We start from the raw sequence: 26053 nt of genomic DNA on the forward strand, positions 1-26053 counted from the left end.
TACAGCTGTCAGATAAATGTAGTGGACTAAAAAGTACAATATTTGCCTCTGACCTGTAGTGGATTAGAAGTAACTTGAAATGAAAACTTCAGTAATGTACAAATACCCTAAAAGTACACCGACGTGCAGTACTGGAGTAAATATACTTAGTTACTTCCTCTGAGCATGCCACCATTGCCGTACTTCACGATTACATTCCTGCAGTTTTACATGCTGGGCCGTGGTTTAAATAGTTAATAATTAGGCTTATAGTTCTCCGTGGCCATATTTCCACTCAATTCAATTTATCATTCTGAATCTGAGGTCCAGTGTTTTCGTTCGGGTTGTCCCCCCCCTATACCTGGGGTCCCCGGGCTGTGATCCCTCCCGTGTGTCCCATCATGGCGGCCCTGTCTGGGACGGGACTATCCGGAGGAGGGACCGGAGGGAGGAGCAGCCTGGAACGGTGACGTAGGATTGGAATGAGGGAGTGAATGTTCCGGGTCAGAACTGGACTGGGGAGGAAATTAACTCCGGGACGAGACGAAGCAGCGACAGTGCAGCCCGCCTGCACACTGAGATGTAGTCTGTGTTTTTTACGCTAGAAAGAGCGGTTTAAAAGCGGTGGGGAGCGACGCCACACGAGGAGCGAAAAACAGGTGCCTTCAAAGTAACCAAAGTGAGATAAGCTCGGAGAGGAATTCCTATGTTCGCCGCGACCTGACGAATGTTAGCTCGGTCACATCACCGCGACTCATTCACTTGTTTACCTGCCTGGTACTTTCGCTTCGCTTGTGTTTGAAGGTATTTTAAATTTTTTTTTTTACAAGGACCTTCCCGACTATAGCAATCTGTTGCATCCCCTTCTCCCCGCTGTTTGTTTATCGCACGGGTACGACATTGTTCGCACCGCCCCCGTGATGTTTCACTGTATCCCCCTGTGGCGGTGCAACCGTCATGTCGAGGCGATCGATAAACGCCACTGCTCCCTGTTGTATGTGCCCGATGAGATTTATCGCTACGGACGGAGTTTGGAAGAGCTTTTGCTGGATGCCAACCAACTCCGTGATTTGCCCAAGGTAAGAAGAAAAGCGCTTCCGCTCACTCCTTTTATTGCTAGCTTCAGAGGCAGGAACTTTCCCCTAACTACACCTCTCATCGCAGGGCAAGTTGGCTAATGAAATACATGTGTCAAGGTTTTGGTCACGAAACGATTTTATCTGAGCCCCACGTGTCTCAAGCATTCAAAGCCTGCCACAAAGCCTTGACATTGTGTGTGTGATATGTCAGACTTGCTTAGGCAGGTGACCCCAGCCTACAGAGGGCAAGGTCCTCATGACCCTATGTCTCTAAACTTCAGTGGGAGTAGAGTTTATCAGTGTTGAACACTAGTGAGCTCACAATGACTCAGTCCCCTCATATTTATCAAGAAGTGTGACTAATGGTGCTCTATAACAATATTTACTCCTGACCATTGCAAAGAAAGTATAGTAGTGGCTGTGGACTATAGTAGACTAGTTGAGAGTCGAAACAATTGTTTGATGCTCAACTGTTTCTGAAGGTTGACTTTTGACGTTGAAGTAGGTTTAACATCAAAAAGAGATCTCTACTTGCTGATCAATGCCATAGGATGTAGCCAAAACCTTCAGAATTTTTCCAGCGAGTAGACCTGCTATACCTGTTATTTTAATTTTTTGCCAAACAGGGTAAGACCTTGTAGGAGATGCATCATCGCTGTAAATATCTGTTGTCATATTGGAGTGTTGTTTTTCAACAATCATTTAAGGCATACACTGATCGAGGCGTTTTACTGAGTCTCAGCCAATTAGTAATTGGCTCAGAGCTCAGTATTTTTTTCCAGAAATACATATAGGATGTAAAGTAATTGGAATTCAGACAAAACACACAACAAAAACAAACAAAAGGAAAAAAATGAATTTAATGATGCTGAATCAAAAAAATGATTCACGGATTGATGTAACAAGTACATTGTTTTAAAAATGCACAAAACAGAAAGTGTTTTATCTACTTTCAGGCTACTATGATATTCCACAACCTTGAATGAATTATAAATTCTGAATGTTTCCCCCTATGATGATTGCTCTCCATAACAGTGGCTTTATTCTGGTTTAAAAGAAATGTAAAATCACTGTGGGCTTTGTACTTAGCAGAAGTTTCTGACAGGCTCAGAATACACAAGCCAAGGTTTTGTCCCCCTAGCGCTCTGATTTGAGTGCTACAAGTGAGACAATTTGCGTGCTATCTGGGATTGTTGTCTGGACACTAAATCGAAGATTCCAGGGTCTGACCTGTAGTTACTTTCTGAAATTTGTATACCTTACAGGCACTACAGCTAATGACGTGGGTTTGTAGCTTTTACCCTTTTCCGCCACACAAGTCATTCTGACTTTGGAGAGTGTACTTCAAGCCTGAGAAAAATGTGTTGTACTTTAACTGTAACCTTTCAACGCAGGGTGTACATCCAATATATTCTGTGTCCAGCTGTTCTTGACAAGTGGACAGACTAAAGACTGATTTTAACTTAAGTCGTGGTGGTTCAGATGTTGACAGGATTTCTGCCTTTACGACATGTCTTCTTCATGTGTTTAATTTTAGAAAACAAAATTGATTCACAATAAATAAGAACCACTTATTTTTCAAGTAGCTAGTAGAGATGATTTGCTTTCTATCTAAATAGAACACTACAGTAGCATTGAGAGCTCAGTGCACTACAAAAACATAAGAAAGCACATGGAAATTGCAAAGGAAATTTTCTACAATGGGACAACCTGGGTGGTGCAGTCAATGCATTCAAAAAGAGAAAAATAATTGGGGGCACAATATGTGCTGCATAAATGAGCTCTGTGGGCCACCATATCGTATAGTGTAAAGAAGATCATAAATGAAAGGGTATAATATTTTTTGCCTTGGCATGTGCATAGAACTTTAATGGATCAGAGATAATGATAGCAACCTCCAATGGCTGTGTCACACAGCTTACTTTGTTCAGCGAAGAAAAGCACAGGAACAGGTATTCTGACTGAAAACAAAGACAGCATTATTTGCTTTGTTGTAGCCTCACTCGCTTTTTTTTTTCTTCAAATGAAGTCCTAATGAATCACTGACCTGAATTATATAAAACCATATACAAACAAACTTTGCAGCCACGACACAAGACAGTTAACTTGTATATGGATTAGCAGGTGCACTCTTGTGACAAACCACACATACAACAATTTTGCAATTTAGTGATTCTCAGCGCAGAAATATTTTAAATATGTTCAGAGGGCAGATCAGTGGGTTATTTGCATGCTGACCAGAGAAGCTATTTATTATGGTCTTTGGCATGTAAATATCTTCAGCGCTTGATGAGCGAGCCCAAGATATGTTCAGCTTTGTGGCCTCATTACATTTGCCTTGGATGTGGATAATAACCACTGACCACCTACTTTATTATCATATGGACAGTGATGTAACAAATCCTGAACACAACAAAATATTTGAAGTCAATAATTTTAACCTGCAGGCAGAACAAAACATTCACCACGTATAAAGGTGTGTTACTCTAACAAGATGAGACAAGTTAAACTTGAGCATACAGTAGTTTTAATAGTTTTTGCAAAGTAAAGTCTGCTGACCAAGTCACAGACACATAAAACAAGCTCGTATATTTTTCTTGCTGTTTATTTTTAGTTTGATAATTTTACCTATTATTTCTGCTGAGGAGTTGGGCCGAATTAACAGACAGTAACTTCTATCTCTGTGTTTATTCAAAGTTTCTGACTCTCATGATTCAGAAGATCAGACTGGGTTGTTAGCCAACTAAAGAACAGTTTACTAACCAGAAAAGAAGAATAGGAATGCAAGACTAGAGGACTGTGAAAATGTGTTTGCCTGTTCATCCATTTTAAAAATGAATGCAGTTTCTACTGTCTTCAGCTGTGGTGAGACTAGGCAAGAGACTGCATCAAAGAGCTGTTTTAAGTGTTGTCTCTGAATACTGCATTCTTCATAATGTAATTATTTAGAATTGCAACAAATAAATCAGTTAGCACCAAATTCAATTAAGCCATGCCCCGAGCAAAATTTCAAACATTCTGTGGTTGCAGCTTCTTCAGTGTAAAGATGTATTGCTTTTCTTGTAATAAATAATAGGTTAAATAAAACAAGCAACCTGAATACACGAACTTCTGCAATGGAAAATCATAAGACTCCAGCGTTATATTTCCTCCCCTGACAAACAATAAAATGATGAAATATATAGTCAAATATGTTTTTGGGCAGTTTTAACACTTGGTGGGATTTCCTTTGCTGTCAGTGATTGCCACGATAGATGCTAGTCTCATCCATGGCCTTTACTGCAGTCGTTTTCAGCTTCTGCTTACTCCAGGCATGTTTTGCCTTTATTTGTACCTTCAGCAAGTAAAATGCATACTCGATCAGATTCAGCTCACTTTTTTGCCTTAAAGTTTTACACTGTGTGCAAATTGCCCTGTGAAGCAGTGTCCAGTGACATTTCCAGCATTTGGTAGAATCTGAGCAGATAGCTCGTAGCACTTCAAACACTTCAGAATTCACCCTGCTCTATTTGTCAGAATTTATTCCACAACAAATACAATGTAACCAATTCCTTCAGAAGTCATACATGTAACATGTCCTCCACCGTGCTTGCCACCACCACAGCCTGTTGTTTTCCAGGGTCATCAGGGAGTTTTGATGTTCCTGAGTGCACCAGTGTTTGTTTCTTTATATGTAACAATTTACCAAACCTTCATTTGACTCTCTGATGGATTCATTTTTAACCTAATGGTCACACGCTTCATTGACATTAACAGCTTTGAACTTCATACTGATGGTTAACAACAAAAGATTTGATATACGAATGAGACATTTGAATTTAACTCTAGACCTTTTATCTGCTTACTTGTAATTAGCATAACTAGGGAGCTAAGAATTAGCTGGTTGTCCAAATAGTTTCTCCTTCCTAATTCCAGGGGTCTGCATAGAATTATTTGTTTTAAATTCTTATATGGTTCATACATTATTTTTGGCGAAGTCCTTAAACCCTTATATATGACAGTGTAGACGTAAAATACTTCTTGATTGTTTCATTTTGAATCTATTGTAGTCTGGTACAGAGCCAAAATTTTCAAGTGTGTCAGCTTTAGCTCAGGAGCTGGGGGCTCTGCTGTCATTTAACCATTTAGGCCTTTCCAAATTTACACACACAGCAATGACATTGATTGCAAGCAGAAGCAATACCCAATGTGAGACAGGAAGCTGCAGTATTTCTGACACAGGTGAAGTGGTAAAGATAGTAGTGTTATAAATGCCAGAGCAGGAAACTAGTGGTCTAACTGTCTCGTGATCTAAAAGAGGTTTTTCACATTAAAAAAAAAAGGTAGTACTTAGTCTCTAATGTGGTTGTGGACAGTTTTAACTCTCGCCTATGCTGTGATATATAATACTGTAAGCACATGACTGTTTAACCTACACATAACCTTAAAGTGAAACTGGAAATGGAAACCATGACACCAATGTCTTTTACTTACTCTATATGTTTATCAGGTGCACTCTTATATGTTTAGATTTTCTAGCTAAACTACACATCTCTCTTGTATTGTGTGACAACTTGCATTGCAAGATTCCATTAAGTTGCCATTGAAAACAAGTCAGTGCCAAAGGTGAGATTCAAACACTGACTCGGTAGATGACAGAATGGCTAATGCATTCCTCACTCTGCCTGTTTTGGATTTTGTGTCACACATGAGAGACTGTTGGAGGCGTGGTACAAAATGACAATAACAGGTAGAACAGGTTTGATGTGTGTATGCAAACACAGGCTAACAAAGCCTGTCAGAAATTTGCAACTAGAATGATAATACAGGATAACCAATTATATTTTACTTTTTGTTACTCTTTTGAGAGTCCCTATTCTTGGCAGATGAATTTGAAAGCCAAGCAAAGTAATTCATTAGAAACTACCTGTCTATCTTGTCTCTTGAGCCTGAAAGGTTTCAGTCCTTGATACTGCATGTTTAAGATGTTTGCTTTCAGCTCTCATTGCTGTATCATAAAAGGGATGAATAGCTCAATCAGGAAGTCTGAAAGGGGTTAACACGTCTGTAAAAACTTGAACTGAACTTCAACCTTCTACTATACCAGATAATTTGCATTATTGTTCTGATTGCTCATATTTCAGGGTAGTTTCTTAGAAACAAGTCTGTACTAGCCAAGACTCCCCTGATAATGTCGTTTAAAACTCTGCACTTGTGATTGGCAGAATGATTTAACTAAAAGAGGCTGCACCCAATGTATTTTTCAGTATTTATTTTAAGTAAATGTGAAAGTGAAATTAAGGTGGTTAGGGTTCAAAACCTCAGACAAACAGTTGTTACTTGGTGTACAGGTTTGTTTGCTTGATTTAAAGTAATGGATAAGAGTGTTTGAAATGTCTTAAGACCTTGCAATAACATGGGCATTTTGAAATAGGGTGGAGTTTGACTTTTGGACTCTCAGGGCTTATTTATTGTGTGCATTATTAAAATGTGATCTGTATCTGGATATGGTCTTTGGATAATGGATAATTGGATAATATCCTGATCACAAGTTTCAGAAATGCAGACAGATTTAACTGATTGCTAAACACTGAGCGTACATTAGCTGGACATTAGGCCAGGTAATATGGCAGTTTAGCAACATTATCATATTTATAGTACTTTTTTTCTTCCTGACCCACATTAAACATAATAAATGTTTAGAGAGATTTTAGAGAAAACGTGTTGCCTCACCATTTTATAACATTATACACTGCTGTTTGATTATTAAACATGTGAGTGTAGAAATCTTCCTTTTTTTTAATCATATGGCAAATCGGAACGAATTCTTTCACATTTTCACTCATATTTAATTGACTTCTGAGCACACTCTTCTTTTGGATGTAACTCTTTCTGAGATTTTTCCAACATGCAAGCTCACCCTTCTATCATGTTTGTTATTTTAGTTGACTCATGTTAGATTAGTTTCACAATATGACAAGCTGTTAATTATCAGGATATGTTGTGGATGTTACAAGACAGCAACATACTGGGTATAGCACTCAAAAAAAGCAGAAATGTTAATGAGTGTAGGTGCAGATTTAAAAAATAACCTTCTGTCAAATGTCCTTGGTAAAGACTGCTACGCTGAGGTCACTGTCCTATTAATTGTAGACTACTGGACATGTTTGCTGTTATCGAAGGTTGTACAAATAGAGCAAAAAATGTGAAGTACACCAAGAAAACATTTTGTGTTTCTCAAACATTGTTGTACTTCGTCCACAGTCATTTGTGTCTACATATTATCCAATAGAATACAGACTTAGTTTATGCATTACAAGCCATTTGTTACCAGGACTCTGAGACTGAAGCAGCCAAATGAATTCAACAATCATTAAGTAACACTAATTCATTTAATTAATTAAAAAATAATTAATTAAGTGTCACATGTCTAAATCTTCTGTCTAAAAGGGTCTACGCAGTTATTCGGCTGTTAAGAGCAGCCATGCAGTGATGACAGACCTGGTACAATGTCATACAGTATCTCAAAACATGCAGAGTTGTATGGGCTTCTATGAGAACTACTGTATATACCTGACATTTTCCTTAGCCCCAGGTAGTTCTGTTGCCCCTGTGAGAGTAAGAGACAACTTAAAGCTCTATGTCATTTATCTGTCTTATCTGTCTTTTTATTACTGTTCCTATCATCTCCACCTAGCTTTACCCTGAGCAGAGGTCTGATCAACCAGAAAAACTAAAATATTCTTGGAAGATTGCGTACTGTGAATAAGAAATTACATGCAGTCAGTTATTTCTGAAAATACTATCGAGGCATTTGCTACAATGCAAAATCAACCCTTCTAAAAGACTGTAATTTTCAGGGGTTTTTAATTTGTATCTCCAAACATAAAATTACATTTGTTAAATTTAAACTGAACAGTGCCATCTGTAAAATTCAAACCATGTGATGGATTAACTTTTACTTAGCTCAGCTTTTACTAAATATATAATTATTTTTACTTTTCAGCAATTTTTCCAGCTTGTGAAATTAAGAAAACTTGGCCTCAGTGACAATGAGATCCACCGTCTTCCACCAGAAATAGCCAACTTCATGGAGCTGGCAGAACTGGATGTCTCTCGAAATGGTAAGAAGGGAAAACTGTGATATACCAAAACAGCAAAAAATTACAACATAATAACACATACAAAATGGTACTTTATTTAATTTTCTTTGTAAATCCTTCATGTCTGTCAGTATATGCTTTAACAATTGCACATCAATAAACTCAAGGAATTAATGTCACAGATTTACTCTTTAGTGCAGCTGATGCTACTTAGAAAGCATACAAAACATGGTTTGCATTAGTCTGAAATTCCCAGTTGGTTTTTGAAGACCCAAGCATACTTCTTTAAACACACAACTTAGATTTCTCCTGCATTAAAGAAGGCTTCTTTAAATAAAAAAAAATGCAATCTTTGCATTGAGATCTGCACCAGTATTGTTTTTGTTCTTGTTTATGACCTAAATATTTTGAGATATATTGTTTACCTCCTCCTAACTATATTGGCATGTTCCGTTAAAGCTAGAACATGTTTTAAGACCTGCATAGCGATATTTCAATGAGTTGTAACATGTCTTTTCTCTTTCTCAGATATTATGGAAATTCCGGAAAGCATTTCATACTGCAAAGCCCTTCAGGTGGCAGATTTCAGTGGAAATCCATTGACAAGGTAGTCCTATGAATCACGTTTCATCTTCCCATAGTCATATTTACAGTGTAATATTGCTTTCGTGGTTTGTGAAATTACTGAAACCTTATATTTATTGGTTTCAGTTCCGTTTTTTTAATCTCCCCCTTTATAAACATAATGCCTTATACAGATTATGCTGCAAAAAAATTTGAAATTGTATAGTATACTTCTTTAAAAGTATATATCTTGTGGAACTAAATTCATATTACTAATTAATCTGTGTATTTTTCTTGCCATTATGCACGTTTATATACTTCCCCAGGCAGATTGCAGATTGTACATACAGTATTTGTGTTTGTGCTTTGCAGTGTATGGGTGAGACTGAGTCTAATTAACACCTCAGCAGGAGCAAAACTGCGTAGCTTTGTGGTGTAGGGTTCGGAAGGCAACAGTAAAAGTCACTGGTGTTCAATACCTTTAAGTGCACATGAGCCTGCACACACACATATATGTACACAGGCACACACTCTCTTTTTCCACAGCAGTAACCTAATTTTTCATCCCCTCAACAGTGTATCAGTTGAATAATAAGGGTTCTGACTTTGGCTTAATAGGAATCTGATGTCATTCATAAAATGAGGGAATATTAAAGGCGTGTTTCTGTATTTTGTAACAATATAAATTTCAGATATTTTGTGAAATTTAGATGGAAATTTTGCATTTTTTTAACATTTTTAAGGTCATTTTATTTATTTTATTGATATAGGGAAGATTTTGACTTGAAAATAGATAATAATTGTTTTTATTTGAAGAAAATTTAGTTTACGTGGAGCTACCTACTTTAGTCATCTATTATGATCCATCATCTTATAAATATACAAAACCCATCTGAATGAAAGAAAGTTGAAGTATGAAAGTGTTCTGTTTGTCTTGAATCAGTAGATGTCGTGTCCACATGTGCTGGCACATGGTTTTCTTTTTTAGGAGACAAGAGTGCACAGATGTTTGGATTATTTCTATTCATTGGAATTGTTAATGTAACATTAATGGTGTTGACGCATTTAAAACATTTAATTAAACAATTCTTTGTAAACCCCTTCTCTCATTTCACATTGTGGCCTCTCCTTTATTTTTCCAGGTTACCCGAAAGCTTCCCAGAGCTACGCAGTCTAACTTGCCTTTCCATTAACGATATTTCATTGCAAGTTCTTCCAGAAAACATTGGAAAGTAAGTGAAAGCATTCAGTCTTTTATCATACTTGACATAATGGGTGCATCTTATCAGTGCCAGTAAAACAGTTTTATAGCAGAAGCAAGCATGAAATTGTTTAGTTTTATTAGGAATTGGTCAATAGCTGTGACTTTAAACAAGCCGTAAATAAATGGTGTTTCGGCTGTCTGTAATGTTTAGAATCTGTTTTTGTTTTAGACTCTTCTTTCTAAACACATTTTCTAGTCATACACTTTGATGCAGTCTTTGTGTACAGGGTGGGATAATCATTAATTCTGCCAATAAAAAAACAAAACAAAAACAATTTCACTTTTTGCTTATATCACCCTGTGGATGTGGTATCCTTATTTGGAGATAAGTTGACCGGGCTGATGGTTGTTGCAGAGTTTCCTTTTAGCTACTGAATATGATGAGATGAAAGTCCTACATAGGCAAATAATACAATGACAGTGTTCCTTTGTTGCTAAAAAAGATGTTAAAAGTCTATAAAGCTTTAAAATCATTATTATTCCTCCTATTGTAAAACTCAAAGGGTTATGATGGGAATGGAGGAAAACACACATGCCTATTGTCTCCCTTTCTCCTGGTCGTAATAATCTCTGATCTTTTGAAATCTCCTTCACATGAGTGCATTAGGGGAAAACACACCAATTAAATTACTTTGCACAGACACATCAGACCATGTTCTCTCTGCATTGTCTTTATTCATAAAAGGCAAACGATTTGTTGGGACATGGTGTATATATATAATCTCTTATTCGATCATGAGGTCTTTTTGTTGATTTCCAAAGTAATTGGATTTAATAGCAGAAATAGGATGTGCATTTAGTCCATATTGCCACAAGGAATGTTTTTAGTGTATATGTTTTTATGTTTACTGTATTTATAATGATAAAATTGCTCTGGATATTTTCTTTAATTCGATGCATTAATTGATGTAAATTCCACATGCTCCTTGCTCCTAAGACAAAGGTCTTTAAAAAAACTTATCAAAGACAAGCACAATTGCAATTCACAAGTTTGAACCAACCATAACATTGAGGCAAAGCGCATATAGCATTATGAAGGGAACAGTATTGATGGTGTGAGTAGTAGTTCCACTGCTTTGTCTGTAAGTCTGTCTGTATTCATGTGCGTGTCTCTATCTGCAGGGATATTGCAGTTACATACATTAGATTTTTTGTGTGTATGTACAGGACATGCCAAAGGAAGTTTTAAAAGTCTGATTACTTGGGTGATAAAGCTTTTGCAGAATTTTAGTTTTGATCCTGCTGTTATGTCTTTGACTAGAGGGCACAAGAGTGAATAATTTATGGTGGAAGTGGGTGTAGCCTTTAATGATACTAGTGGCGCTCTTCATGCGGCGTTTCTGGAATGTGTCCTGATTGGATGGGAGAGAAGGCCTGGTGATCTTTTCTGCCATCCTCACCACTGTTTGCAGGGAGTTTTTGCCTTAGCACCACAGTCTCCATACCAGAGAAATGCCAGAGAACTAAAAACTGTTGCTCAACCTCAGAGATGATGTGTGAAAAGAAAAGAATTTTTTTTTTTTTTTTTTTTTTTGTTATAGTTTTCAAGGGTCAGAATTGTAGAATTAGTAATATTGAGCAACTTTTAGATGAACCAATTTGGCTTGATGTTTGGCAACGCAGTAGTTTTCAATTATTAATTTATGTCTATGCCCTCTTAAAACATTTCTTTTCGAAAAATAACTCCTACAACAGGTCTTTCTCCGAGTGTTTTTGTTGTTTTGTTTTGTTGGCAGCAGCTACAAATACAGATAGAAGGACTGGCCCTTTTAAGCAGGAGTAATATGAAACTGTGTATATGACAGATTTACAATATTTTGATTTTAGGGTTACTTATGTGACATTTTTCTACCCTCAAAATGAGATCACCTCACATCCTTTTCCTTGTGGTAGGGCATGTGGCACACATATGTTCCATATCTCTCTTGTTCAAGGCAGTGACTTACGACCTTCTCTCTGTCAAGGAAAGAAATTAATGAAAACCATAACACAGTTGGAAAAAACCACTGGGTTTTTAGAAGCAGATAAGATAAATATTCAAGAGGTTAAGCAATGTCAGTAGTTTATCTCCTGAGATGGTTTTTCTTACCAAAAAACCAGAAAAACCTGACACCCTTGATGCATTTAGACAGTTGCATTTATCATTTAGCTGAATTGGGAAGATTTTGTCAGTATTTTAATCTCTGGCTAAGTGATTATCTGCAGTGAATAAAAAACACTTACAGCAAACAGCCTTAACAAAAAGTATCAGTTGTGTTTCATGTTGTCCCAGCAGAGGATCTTTCTTTAGAGAGATTCTATGTATAGACTAATTTAGGAATTGGTTTAAGTAATACCTACCTGATTCTGTTGATGTGTTCAGCTCAGTCTGAATGAGAGGCATTTATTTGCTTTTAATATCAATGTAAATTGACACTGACAGTCAGGAATGAAAAAGGAATGTGGTCCACAGTAAATCCTACTGAACTTGTTGTGTCTTTCAGATCAAGGAATTGTTGGAAAAATTGTTGACTTTGTGATACACCTCTGATACCACACAAAGGCAGACATGTTGAGTTTAGCTTCTGAATGAGATAGTCTGTACTTGCAGACTGTTTTCCTAAAATCTTCCATTAACTGGGTCCATGTACACTGCTGAGGCGTACATAGGCAGTGCTGCATAAAGATAACCCTGTACTTTAGTCTAGGTGGGCCATTTAGACATTTAGCTCTTTGTTAAAAGCATGCGTGGGTTGTTTATGCTGCTGCAATTTTATGGCCTTGATAAGAATGACACACCTCCAAAGTACTTCCTGTTCTCAAATATCTGATTGCAAGGAGCGATTTATTACCATAGTTTAGCTTTCATTACAAACACTTTGTTTACAAAACAGTCAGAGCATCATGTAGAACATTTATCCATGAGGCATGAATAAGGCTGTATAAAAACCATACTATACGGCATTTTTAGAAATATATTAATCATGTTTCTTTTTGCCCGTCTTTACAGCCTTTCCAATTTGGTATCACTAGAACTCAGAGAAAATCTGCTGACGTTCCTACCAGAGTAAGTATTCAAATACATGCACCGTCTATGTACGCAGTGTGTTTAAGTCTCTGCATTTTTATTTTGAATGCGTTTCAATGCTTCTGTTTTATCTGCCATCCACAGGTCATTATCTCAGCTTCACAGACTTGAAGAACTCGACCTAGGAAATAATGAACTTTACAGTTTGGTATGTTTTTTTGTTAGTTTTTTACTCGACTAAGGGAACTTGTTTACTCAGAAGAATACCACACCGGGGCTCACAAAATGAGCAGGATGAAACTTTTCCTATTTCCTTATTCTTGTCCTGTTCAAACAGATTAGTTTCCCTCGAGAACAGCTTCCACCTCTTATCATCCAGATGGGAGGATGACCATCTGCTTTGAGCTTTACTTTTAAGTTGCAATCTCATGTGAGCAGCCTAACTCTGATGGTGAATGATTTAGTATCAGATCAAGCTGTCAGACCCAAAGAAATGTGATTGTGAACATAATTATTTATGTTAATATTTTTCTGCTGTTCAGTTAGATTATTAACTACATTTACAAAATCCTGCTTTTTTTATTCGTACTGTTGACCATTGTCACTGACGCATCGAATAAATGTTATAGATCTTTGAGTTGAATGCTGTATATGGAAGACTTGTGTATATTTTTTAATGCTTATACTTGCTGTGTGTACTCGCAATGAATTTGCTTTAAAGAGGAAAAAAATACACTAATTATAACATAGTCACTCAACATATTTTTGACTTTGCTGCCTTTTGTTCTCTGTTTCTCTTCTTTTTTTTCCGGTCTCTCACTTGGTCATTTCCTACATCACTTCCTCCCACATAGCCAGAGTCAATAGGTTGTCTTGTCAGCTTGAAGGACTTGTGGCTGGATGGGAACCAGCTGGCCAATATACCTGCAGTAAGCTAGGCTTTTTTGCATGCAGACTAATTTCCTGCAATTGATGTTGTACTCGATATTGTACCTCAGTATTAGTTATAGTGACACTTTTTCATGCAGATATTAACTTCACAGTATGCAATCATTGTTACATGTAAACACAGCTAAATAACATCAAAACAAAGTTTAAATTTTTTTATATTTCTGATTTAAAATTTTTTTCTCGAGATTGCTTTTAACTAAAGCTAAATAGACCCAGTAGGTTGTTTGTTATTGCCTTAGTCCTGAGGGAAAATGTTGAAAATACCTAGACAATATTGAATCTGATTTCTTTGATTTATTTATTTATTTTTTTGGTCCTATATTATTGAAAGGTTTTTTTTATTTACCACAGAGTCTCTTTTCTGAACCTTAGGAGATTGACAGCATGAAAAACCTACTGTGTTTAGACGTATCAGAAAACAAACTGGAGCGACTTCCAGACGAGTTAGGAGGCCTGGGGTCACTGACTGATCTACTGGTGTCTCAGAACCTCATTGACACGCTACCAGAAAGCATTGGTAAGCATATCTGCTGTTGTGCTTATCCTATGGTTTCATTTTATTTAACTTTTTCATATATTCATATAACATTAGAGCTGTTAGACACATACAGCTATGTGTATTATATGTAGCTAACCCATGTCCTGCAGTCTCACTTCTCCCTGAGGAAAAATAAGTATGTAAGGATGACTTCTGTTAGATAGGAGTTTATATTTTCCATAATATGATTTTAGCTAACACATTTATCCTTTTTTTGCAGGAAAACTTAAAAAACTTTCTATATTGAAAGCTGATCAGAATAGGCTAACGTTTCTTCCTGAGAGCATCGGCAATTGTGAAAGTCTTACTGAACTTGTGCTTACAGAGAACAAGCTACAGGTTAGTTTGCAATTGTATTAGTGCATAGTCTGTGGTCTTTAGTCTGTCTAAATTGAATGAAAACACTGGAGGATAATATCTTCACACATATTTTACAATTTGCTCCTAGCAAGCCCAGGACATTTGGAATTGCTGACTGTTAAAGTACATATAAAATAAGGACTAACATTAATTTTCTTGTAGATGGCGCGTTGTGGTAATTTAGTTGTTTAAGGTTAAATGCACCAGTATATGTACAATTATACATTATAAAAACACAAATTGGATCAGAAAAACTCTTATTGTTCTTGAGAAGGATCCATATTTTAAACCTTGGCCCATCACAGACACAACGCAAACATCCCATGATGTTCTTTTAATTGTTTGGATTTATGTATTGTTGCAGAGTTTGCCCAGGAGCATTGGAAAATTGAAGCAACTTTCCAATTTCAACTGTGACAAAAACCAACTAATGTCATTACCCAAGGAGGTAGGATTTGTATATCAACCAACACCATTTCACCAAACCAGCATCATTTCACTAAATACTTGAAGTATGTGGAGAGGCAACTCATAACCAAACATAAGATAATACAGAAACTGGTGGGCAACTAATGTGAACACTTTAAAACAGGTGTAATGTGCTTGCTCTCTCTGATTCTAGTCAAACTGTTTAAAGTTCATTCATATTTTACTCAACGATGCTCTCACTTGTTGTGCCCTCTCATTTCACCACTGTTATTGCTCAGTCCTCTGGTTTGCTTAGCTCCTTCTGAGTGTCTTCATTGTTTGCATGTGACATTCTTTTCTAACCTCTTGTCTGTATAAGTGAAGGCACGCTTGGTTTAAACCTACTGTGAAAGGCTTGTTTAGACGTTGTACAAGGCCTCTGTGTCTTACGGATGCAAAGACTGCAGTGTTTGGAGAAACATAGCAGTCCAACACTCTTGGTCTAGATAATGAATCGATGGTGTCACTGTTTTGTCTAACCAGCATTGCATGAGAATCACAGTGTAACTAAGGCTCAAGTAATGATTTGTACTTTGCAACCACTTTGATTGGTCGCTCATAACACTGGTTGAATTGTGTCCGCACTTACATGAAAGCAGATCAGATTATGTATTTGAATTGTTTTAGAATGGAAACGTTTTCTTTGTTCCATATGTTTGTTAACTGGTTTACAAAATAGTACACATTTTAACAAAATGAATGTCTGTAACTATAATGATGTCGTGCTTATGTCTGTGTCAGAGTTGTAATAGCTGACAGCTACAGTTGTGCTGCCTCATCAAGTCTGTGCTTTGTCTGTTTACTAATAGCTCCTAATATTACATCATTTTGCCCAATCCCATGACATTTTCTAAAGACGACCAGTTCTGGTGGTCCTAAATACCCCAGATTAATTTGGACATGAAGGACTATTTGAGGGGTCGTCTTTTATTGCTTAAAAAGTCTCATTTATATATAATGCATTTATATTTAGTTAGACAACTAGGAATAATGTGTATCTCCTTGGTCAATGTATTTTTTTCACTGTGCACAGTGTGACTGACATGATGTGTAAACTTGTTGTCTCCTCTGTCACCTAGATTGGTGGCTGCAGTGGTCTTAATGTTTTCTGTGTGCGAGAGAACAGGCTGACAAGGATACCGTCAGAGCTGTCACAAGCCAGCGAATTGCATGTGCTCGATGTCTCTGGAAATAGGTATGTTCAGTAAAGTGGAGGGACTACTATCTGTAAGAAGAGACTGCTCTTTTCTAAAATATGATTTTTATCCTCTGATCTATAAAAAATTATACTGTTATTTTGACAGTACACACACATGCTTATCTCTGCATCTGGGGAGTGTTTTCCCTCGTAATGTCAAAACACAGAACACAGTTCCTCAGCTTAACATGACACATACAAGTGCTAATCCTAAATCCTATCTTGTGGTTTCTTTATATCCAAGGTGATTTAAGGCACTTAGTCATTTATTTCCTGTTGGTTTCCAGGCTCACCCACTTACCATTGTCACTGACCTCACTACGCCTGAAGGCCTTATGGTTGTCAGAAAACCAGTCGCAGTCTCTCCTCACCTTTCAGACGGATGAAGATCCTGACTCGGGCGAGAAGGTGCTCACCTGCGTGCTGCTCCCTCAACAGCCATGTGAACCAGATAATAAAGGTAATGTTTTCATCAAGTATAAGTTCCAAAATCAACCTCAAATGTTTTGAATAACCAAAGCATGAGTTATTAGTGCATTGATAACCTTTTCATGCTGGGCTGCTTATATATTTATTCTATATCTGTTTTTAAAACACTGGGTGAATACTTTTTACATTATGGGCAAATGTAAAAGCAGGAGTTTTTGGACCTACTGATTAAGGATTATTGTATAGTTGCTTGTGAATATTGATACTTTTATACCTTTTGGCAGCCGCTCTGTTGAAATTCCAGCAAATACACAGAAATTGTTTATACAGTAATCGTATTGTTTGAAAGTGTATATATACAGTATGTCTAAGTAGATCAGTGCCTCCATGCTGCAAACGAGAGAAATAAGGTGGTGCAAAAACTGCAATGGTTGAGAAACTGCTCTCATCGGTTCTTGCGTCATTTCTGAGTATTTAGTGCCCTGTGGTTCTGATTGACATTATCACATGACTTGCTCGGGGAAGCATACGGTTTTCCACACCCTCTGATCTATCCCTACTCTATCTATTGATTATGAGGTCCTGTAAGGGATCACAGCTCCAGTAACGGATCAGGCTCTTTTTGGTGCCTTGAGGCCCTCCTTAGGTATGTTTTTCAGAAATACAGTGGATTGGACAGCTAAAGAGGCTTAACAGTGGTTGGCCCCCTGCCATTAAAATCTCACCCAATGGGTAAAGAGATGTTTACAAGAGTTCACAGTTCAACAGTTTATTCTTATTTCTTTTCTTTACTGTTCCTTACAAAATTGCACCTAAAACTATGGAGAAATGCACCGCAAAATGCTTGTTCCCATATGTAACTATAGTTTGCATTTGAAAGTATGTTTGTTTCTTCCTTGGAGAAATGACACACTGTGTCTTGTGATGTACTGTATGTCATGTGGGAAAGATGCAGATGTAAGACTCAAGGAGGTCAGATGAGTGAGGCTGAAACTGAAGTTGGGGGAAGGGAATATTGTTTTGTTGTAAGCCTGTGACTAAGCTGGGATTTGAAACTGTGATCTGGCAGTTTTAGGCTCTCACTTATGAACGCTGGGTTGTGTGACAGCTCCTTTCTTAAGTTGGATGATTGCAAGGAGGCAGCCATATTTATTTTAATCTGCTGAAATACACTCTTTGATTCAGTCTGAGCCTTTTTCACATGTGCATAAATTCCAGTAATACAAATGGTGTTTTCCCCTTTAAAAACAACCCCAGGCGCAGATAAACTTTCCCGCTGTGGAGCCATGGAGAGCCTGGTTAATGACATAGCAGATGACACATGGGACAACAAAGCAATGAACAGGATCAGTGCCATTCACTTCCTGGATGAGGATGATGAGGAGGATGATGATAAGGTGAGACTAACAAGCTTAAGGGCACGATATGTAAATTGTTATAGAAAAAGCAAAAATTAAAAGCCCTTGCTGCTCAAAATGCTTCTGGATTACCTCCTCTGAGCTACTGATGATACAACACAGAGAGATGTTTTAATAGAAGATATACAGAATCAATCAGAAGCAATCTAGGACCATAAAAAAGCAAGCTAAATATTGGGTAACGTTAATGTTACTATTAGAAAAGCATGAAGAAAAAGATTATGTTTAGATCGTTATCTAAGAATTATAGCAGTGTTAGCACTGGGTTGTATTATTGCTGCTGCAGGTACCCAAATTGGCTTGGGGTCCTTTGCTTGGTGATGACATTACACATGATTGGCTGAATGTTGGGAAGTGTCTGATGATTGGCTGAGAGAACTTCTCTCAAGAAGCATTTGCTCATTGTTACTTTGCTATTTGTTTCTGAAGACAAAGCAGGAATGTGGTGTAATTTGATGGAATTTTCTGATAACATTTTCTTGTGATATTCTAAAATTAATGACAATCCATCAACAACTGCTGTTCATTTAGAATATTATAGTACAGTCAGAACATATTATTTTGTAATGATTTCCTTTAGCCAATTTTGTCTTTTATGCTCACAGGTGTAAACAGTTTCTCTTCTTTTGCTACAGATACTACAACTGTACCACTAACTAACCACTTGAATCTGTTTCCTCCACACAGGGCACACTACTTCGACGGGCCACACCTCACCCCGGTGAGCTAAAAACCATGAAGAAAGCAGTCGAGAACCTTCGGAATGATCTGAATGCTGCCAAAGGCCTGGACTCCAACAAAAATGAGGTCAATAACACTACAGACAGACTGACCACATCTGTGTGACCTTTACCTCAGAAATGTATTTTACCTCCTGTGTGTCGCCATGTTGTCCTGCGCAAACCTGCAGCCCCTTTTCTTTTACCTACAACCCCAGTGTGGCCTACCCTACCTGTAACAGGACGCCTGTAACCTTGCTTCATCTCCAGTCCTGTGTAAAATGTGTTTGTGTCTACCAGGGCTGCTGTGCCTTCCTCTTTTTAATTAATGTCCATAGCAATAATCTGCACAGAGAAACTCAGTTTAAAAGGTATTTTAGAGATTTGTTATTTTTTAAGTCAGACCTTCTTAAATGTATTATATATTTGTTCTATATCTATTTTTAAAACACTGGGTGAAAACGTTTTACATTATGGGCAAATGTAAAAGCAGGAGTTTTTGGACCTACTGATTAAGGATTATTGTAAAGTTTCTTGTGAATATTGATACTTTTATACTTTTTGGCAGCTCCTATGTAAATAAAACTGTATAGCAAATTTCTTAATCAGTTTCAAACATTTTTTTTGTTTAATCTTGGTACCTTTTTTCTTTTTAAAAAAAGTCAAAGCAATAAACTAAACACGGTCACTAATGTCTTATGCGATCCATATAATTGTCATCGGATGAGTGGTTGGCCTTGAACCCTCGTTGTTCATTTGTAAAACACTTAGGCCTAATTTTAAGTAGTAAATTTTATTAATTCTGGACATCTACTGCACATCAAACTTTAGTCATCTGCAATGTAATAATGCAGAAGTAACCATGTCTTATTTATATGTGCTGTGCTTCACTGCTTTACATTGTTTTTTAAATAGATGCCAAAACTTGTATTTTTAAGGATTCTTTCCATTTAACAATGAGTACTGTATAAAATAACAATTTGTTATTTGGTGAGAATGAGGTTCATACCTCAAAAATGGCATCTTTTTAAAAAAGCTCCACTTTACTGCAGTTGTCAGTGTTTCTTTCTTCAGACCCTGTCATTTTATATGGTACATGATAAAATTTATCATATTGTTTTTAATTTGTTTGCAAAAAAACGGACCAGAGTACTTGGTTCAATTGTTCTTGTTGTGTTTTTTTTTTTTTTTTTTCTTTTTAATTATATTCTGATTAAACTGCACAAAACCGATCTCCAACAGATCTTGAGATTTGGATGACTTTTTAACCACTGATCAATAAAACGAGTGCAACACTAAACAACATCCTTGTTATTCCTTTAATTTTAATTGTCAGATGGTTGAATTAAGAGTATATCAAAGACTTTCTGGCTAAATGTCATTTAACTTATCCTCGAGTGAAAAGATTAGTTTGGTGTGGTCTTTATACTCACATTCAAGCAAAAAATGCTCAGGTATTCAAATCCAGGACCCTCTCTTGCTTGTTCTGTCTGTCCAACATTGCATGATGTTTCTGTAATGTTCTGCCAGCATGTGCCATGTCTGACTTGTCTGCCCTGCATGTGCTGATGTTGTGCCTTTGATATATTAAAAGAAATGTATTTATATTTTGTGCTACTGTGTTTATGACAAGTGCTCATTTATTTGAATCTTGTACGTTTTGGATCAAGTTTTTGAAGGTAAACTCAAGAATAATTTACTTTTATTTGAACATGAGTAAATTGTCGATTTTGAAATAAATCAGCTTAAGCATAAGAAGTTTTACTTGATATGAATTTTATAAATTTTTGATTAGGTAACTGTTGCTGGTGTTCACGTGATGGTGGCTTTACTGGTATGTCAGTGTAGTGCTGGAGGTGGCCTTTTTCTCTATTTTCAAGTAGCCTCTTCAGTCAGACTATAATGCATTTAAAGTATGTCATTCTTTGCTCTCTTTGCCTTCCATTCAAGATGCGATGGAAGACAAAATTGCCAAAAAAATGAAACATGCAGAGAAAGAGACAGAAGCAAATAAAGCTGTGGAGATCGTGCTTTAATTTTGGCTGCATTAAATAATTATAATTATCATTATTATGATGCCCTCTGCAAAAGATATACATGCATTATGAATAAGTAAGTCCAATGTTTTCTGGCTGCGTGACTGGATAGAACAGGATTCCATCCAGGATTAGCTTTGAGAAAACATGTTGCTCTTTATTTATATCCCACATTGCCAAGAGCAATTTGTTTTACAATCATTAATGAGAAGGGACATCATTCACTGTCACTATTTCAAGATCTAACTTTAAAAAAAAAAAAAAATTTCAGCAATGGGTGGTGTTTTCTGACTATCTCTAGGAGTGTAGAAATCCTCACACTAACCCGTCCCTCAGGACCAGCGACCAAAACTGGGCCAATCCTGGTTTCTGCTGGGTGGCCAACAGGGAGCATCTGCAGGGGGTTGCTCAGCAGTTCCAGTCCAGTGGCAGAGAGTGTGGTCAGTGCTCCAGTGCAGAAAGTAACCCCAAACAAAATGAGATGCATAAAAAGGTCTGTTTCTACATTTTATTAGTAGTCACATCCAATACAGCTTTTCATGTCGTGTCTTGAACCCCCACCTGAGATGTCTATTTGAATGCTTGATCCTTTTGCAATCTCTCATTTTGCTCATTTTGTTATTTAAGTGAATTTGATGGGAAATATTACACGCCACTCTTGCATTTTAAAGGAGAACATTAAAAGCATCCAATAATTTCTTATAAGGTTGGTGCAGGTCGCCCGTCAGAGAGTGATGCCACACCACGTCGATTTCGCCACCAGAGAGGTGGAACCCAGGAAGGCAGGAAATTTCAGCATCACAGGGCTCTTAATACATGGTCTGGGCTCCATGGAGAACCTGTGCAGAAGATAAAGATCTCCTCCATCACAGGACATCCGAAGTCCTCTCCCCAGGAATCATCCTCGTCTCAAGTGCCATTAAGAGTAACTGCCTACAGCATTTTCTTAGATGTCAATCTGCCTCTGCAGATGCTGCAGGAACGCACACTGATTTTGACACATTGCTAATATTTTTGGATTTTAGCTCTGTGGATTGTTGCTCCACATAGATTGCATATAAATTAAAGCTTCTTATTGGTAATTAAACAAATGTCCTCTTAGTTACAGATCAAGGTTTCTGGCCAAAGGGGTAGTTTGGGAATCAGCATTGCTGGTGGGAAGGGCTCTCTGCCTTACAAAGACCACGATGAGGTAAGCGCCGGTGACGAGAGCTGGAATCCTCCGGTGTCTTGCTAAATTATTTACAACTTTAATTTTTATTTCTTTTGTTTGTTTCTTTTCAGGGTATTTTTATTTCCAGAGTGACAAAAGGTGGGGCTTCAGAAAAGGCAGGGATCCATGTTGGAGATAGATTGCTTGAGGTAGGATGGCAATTTTTTCTTCTGGTGTGTGTGTGTGTGTGTGTGTGTGTGTGTGTGTGTGTGTGTGTATATATATATATATATATATATATATATATATATCCCACTGCCACTGAAATATTGTTGACTGCACTTTATATAAGCTGTAAGAAAATTATTATAAAACCCCAAACCCCTTCCTGCTGGTGTTCCTCCTGTGACCAGTGGAGGGCCTCATAAGACTAGCAAATCACACTGAGTTGGGCCCTCTTCTTGTGATAAAGCCAATATGAGGCTGTAGAAAACAGCATATTAATAAATTATTATTAGATCGGAAAAAGTTAAAGCTGAATAGAGTAAATCTCATTGATGCCTGTAAATAAGATAGACATGTTATCTTTCAAAAGATTATTCAATGCTCCTACTTTAACTGCCCTCTAATGTGAGCACACTCCATCCAGGTCAATGGCCTTAACATGCAGGGGGCGACCCACCATGAAGCTGTCAGTGCCCTGAAGAATGCTGGGAGCTGTGTGAAGATGAAAGTACTCAGAGAGAGGCTGCTACCTTCTGAGGAGGGGTGTGACAAGCCTCAGGATAATCCGGACCTGGTGGGACCGCAGCTGTGCAGCCAGGATGTTGTGGGCCACAGATGCAAACATCCAAAGATGGAGGTTGCAGAAGAATCTTCGTCCAAAAAGACTGAGACAGTTGTCTGCAATGGCAACAGCATTGTGGGTGGTTGATTCAAATCACGGCATGAACAGAACACATTGTTTTACAATGTGCTGCAAGTCATCTTTGCAGTCCAGCTTCAAACATCTCATTCATTCTGAACTGATCGCTTCTTTCTCTATGTCTGTTTTTCCTGGTGTTTCTTTCAGCATGATTTGAAGTGTGACCTGAACAGGACCTTGTCCAAACTGGAGCCAGTGGTGTTAACAAAAACTGATTCACTTCAAGTTGGCAAGCACACAATGACAGTAAGTAGATTCCACAGCCACAAATTTCATCCGTACATAATATGAAATGACCGCTTGCTTATTTTCCCTCCTAATCCTGTTACCTTTTCTCGCCATCATTTTACAGATCCCACGGATTATCCTCACCCATCCCTCTACCTCTGATGAAGATGTGGAGCTCTCCCCCAGCAGAGAACCCCTACATGTCTTTGACCTTCCTGACAGACCTGTCCACCCTGACTGTTTTGACTAGCCACCTTGACCATGTAGACTCCATACAAGACATGATGGAGCTTGGTCTTTGTTTTGTGCTTCTAATGCCCTTTCAGTGATCTTACTGTGAATGATTAGTGTTCAAATATATTTTTACTGTCATTGAAAAGCTTCTGCTAATAGTATTTTGTGATAATAAAGTACATTTTATTTTTATTACTAAAATGACAAAGTTTGACTGTGCAACTACAGTACACTGAATTGAGAAGTATGAGCAGGTTGCTCTCTCAAGTCAAAGTGAAATACAATAAAATTAATGTTAAAAAAAGTTCTTTGCTCTCAGGGCTACCTCTACTTTACATAACTGTGCTGTAAGTTGTGGGTGTATTGGGAAAGAGTGTCTCTGCCCATGCCAGTGTGAAGCCCTCAGACTTTTTATAGGCTGTACTGAGATAAAATGCCACACAACTAAGGAGAGTGTTTGCTCAGAGTCCTGACACAGACTGAATTCTGCTAAGCATCTTGACACACTTGCTGTATGAGCTAAATACTAACTTGTGAGATTACATGCTCTGCAGAAATGTTTCTGAATACAAAACACTACCATCCAAAGCCTAGAATGTGCAAACTAGAGCTGTCAATGCCTGCCTCGCATCATTTCAAAGCTTTTATACTGTCACTATAATAAGAGTTCTTTGTTCAGTGTTCACTTTCTCAATAAAGTGCAAATATATTGTTCCAACAAGCCCTTCTTTTTATTAAGTGACAGCACAGACAAATCCATATTGATGTTTATACTGGCAATGTGCAGAGGAAGATCACCAAGTATACTTCAATTCACTAAATGGGGACTGTAAAAACAATAACTTAGATCATTTTTATGTGGAAAGGGTGTCTGAAAGTTGACAGATATTCTGAGGTTGTAAGAAGTGGTGGTGTAGGACTGGATTGTTTAATATCATCACTGTGAGTGTGTTTTTGCTCCTGACCATATATGCACTGACATCACTGCTGGTTTCCCAGTGCTGCAGTGCAGTGACACTTGTCTGCTGGGGTATAATCTTCCCAGAGGATGTGCACGTTTCAATTCAGTCTATTACTGACAGGTTGGGCTTATAATGTGAGACTTGAGTCTACACCTGTTTCAAGAGGTGTCCATGTAAATTCACTAGGAAGACGTGAGAAGGATGAGCAAAGATTGGAACCACTCAATAATAAATCGGGGACAAGTGGAGTCGACATTTCTATAGGGAAAACAATATCTTTATTTATTAGAACATGCATGCATGTGTACAAGTATTTGCTATTCTACATTTACTGCTAATATCCAGTCATTCAATGTATTTATAGTAAATTATTATACCAAGGTTTGAAAAATGTATTAGAGTATTTGCAATTTGATCACTTAAACCAACACTAATTTTATCAGCATCGGAAAAAAAAAAAAAGCTGAATTTTTCAACAGAATAAGAAACAAAAGGAAAAATTTACCTTGTTCAGCTCAACACACTGTTTTTGCTTCTTGTTCCTGACTGTATTCAGTTTTTTTATTATATTAATATCTATGTTCACCAATCGCTTTTGTTTAATTCTAATCGTAAAATGAATCCTTTTCTCTATAATTTGTCAGAGAGGGAAAATTATCATTTCAGCCAGCACACATGATTATAGTTTGCTACAATGAAAAGGTTGCTTCTATCTAACTATGTCTTTGGTGGTGGTGGTGGTATAAATATCCTACTGCACATTAAAACTCTGGCAGTTTAAACTGAAAAATCATAATCAAGGCAATTTCTGATAAAACAGTAGATTGGCTTAGTTAAATACACGTCTCTGGGGGTCTTCACTAATGGGCTGACACAAGGCTATATCCAGCGTTTCAGTATCAAAGAGTTTCCCTGAGGCTAAAAGCTATATATTAAAGCTATTATAGACTTGCTGTCTTTTCCACATGTATTGGAATTAAGTTGTACAATAACCATTAAACCAAATGGTTAATCTAAAAAGTTTTTGTATAAATGTTACTTAAAAATTTATTCCCAAAAACCTTACATATTTACATGCCAGACACTCATCAGAGGCTTGTTATCCTGAGCCTTTCAGTATGAATAATTTTTCAAGAGACTATTCAACACCAGAGGTAAATTAAAAAAGGATCAGGCACTGGTGTTGATGTATGCTTTGTCTTATTATGATACTCTCTGTATGGCTGCCAAAGACAGACCTGGGGAGGGAGAGTGGGGTGGAAAAAAGACAAGAACAGCTGCAACAGAATTGAAGAATGTAGTGTACTTAAAGGATTAGTTTCTTCTCCAGAGGTCTGCTTTCACTCACTGATAAGGGAACACAGAAGTCAACGTAGCAAGCTTTCAAGCTGTCTGATAACTCTTATCATGCTGTGAAGTTTGCTGGATGGGGATCACAATTTCTGTAGCTTAAATGACC

At 37.4% G+C, this 26053-nt stretch overlaps 2 protein-coding genes across 4 annotated transcripts; both read left to right on the plus strand.

Annotated features, from left to right (window-relative positions):
* The first annotated feature begins 466 nt into the window (after positions 1-466).
* lrrc1 (leucine rich repeat containing 1) lies at positions 467-22250 on the plus strand. Of its 3 annotated transcripts, none has more exons than XM_067522248.1 (16): positions 467-1058; positions 8044-8161; positions 8669-8747; positions 9847-9936; positions 12958-13014; positions 13120-13183; positions 13830-13904; positions 14299-14443; positions 14685-14803; positions 15189-15272; positions 16372-16487; positions 16778-16950; positions 18177-18316; positions 19025-19144; positions 21394-21585; positions 21799-22250. In XM_067522248.1, the coding sequence occupies exons 1-16, from the start codon at positions 900-902 to the stop codon at positions 22099-22101; spliced, it is 2034 nt and encodes a 677-aa protein (XP_067378349.1). In that variant the 5' UTR covers positions 467-899; the 3' UTR covers positions 22102-22250. The 3 variants fall into 3 exon arrangements, with proteins under 3 accessions (XP_067378349.1, XP_067378359.1, XP_067378368.1); XM_067522258.1 differs by having other exon boundaries at positions 470-1058; positions 21429-21585; positions 21799-21933; XM_067522267.1 differs by lacking the exons at positions 21394-21585; positions 21799-22250 and having other exon boundaries at positions 473-1058; positions 19025-20359.
* LOC137136667 (uncharacterized) lies at positions 21775-23825 on the plus strand. The gene is made up of 6 exons (XM_067522278.1): positions 21775-22017; positions 22195-22284; positions 22377-22454; positions 22895-23167; positions 23318-23416; positions 23523-23825. Exons 4-6 carry the CDS (start codon positions 22910-22912, stop codon positions 23646-23648), a joined length of 483 nt encoding a protein of 160 aa, XP_067378379.1. The 5' UTR covers positions 21775-22017; positions 22195-22284; positions 22377-22454; positions 22895-22909; the 3' UTR covers positions 23649-23825.
* The last annotated feature ends 2228 nt before the right edge of the window (positions 23826-26053 follow it).

This window comes from Channa argus, chromosome 1 (assembly GCF_033026475.1).
Source record: "Channa argus isolate prfri chromosome 1, Channa argus male v1.0, whole genome shotgun sequence".
NCBI classification, from domain to species: Eukaryota; Metazoa; Chordata; class Actinopteri; order Anabantiformes; family Channidae; genus Channa; species Channa argus.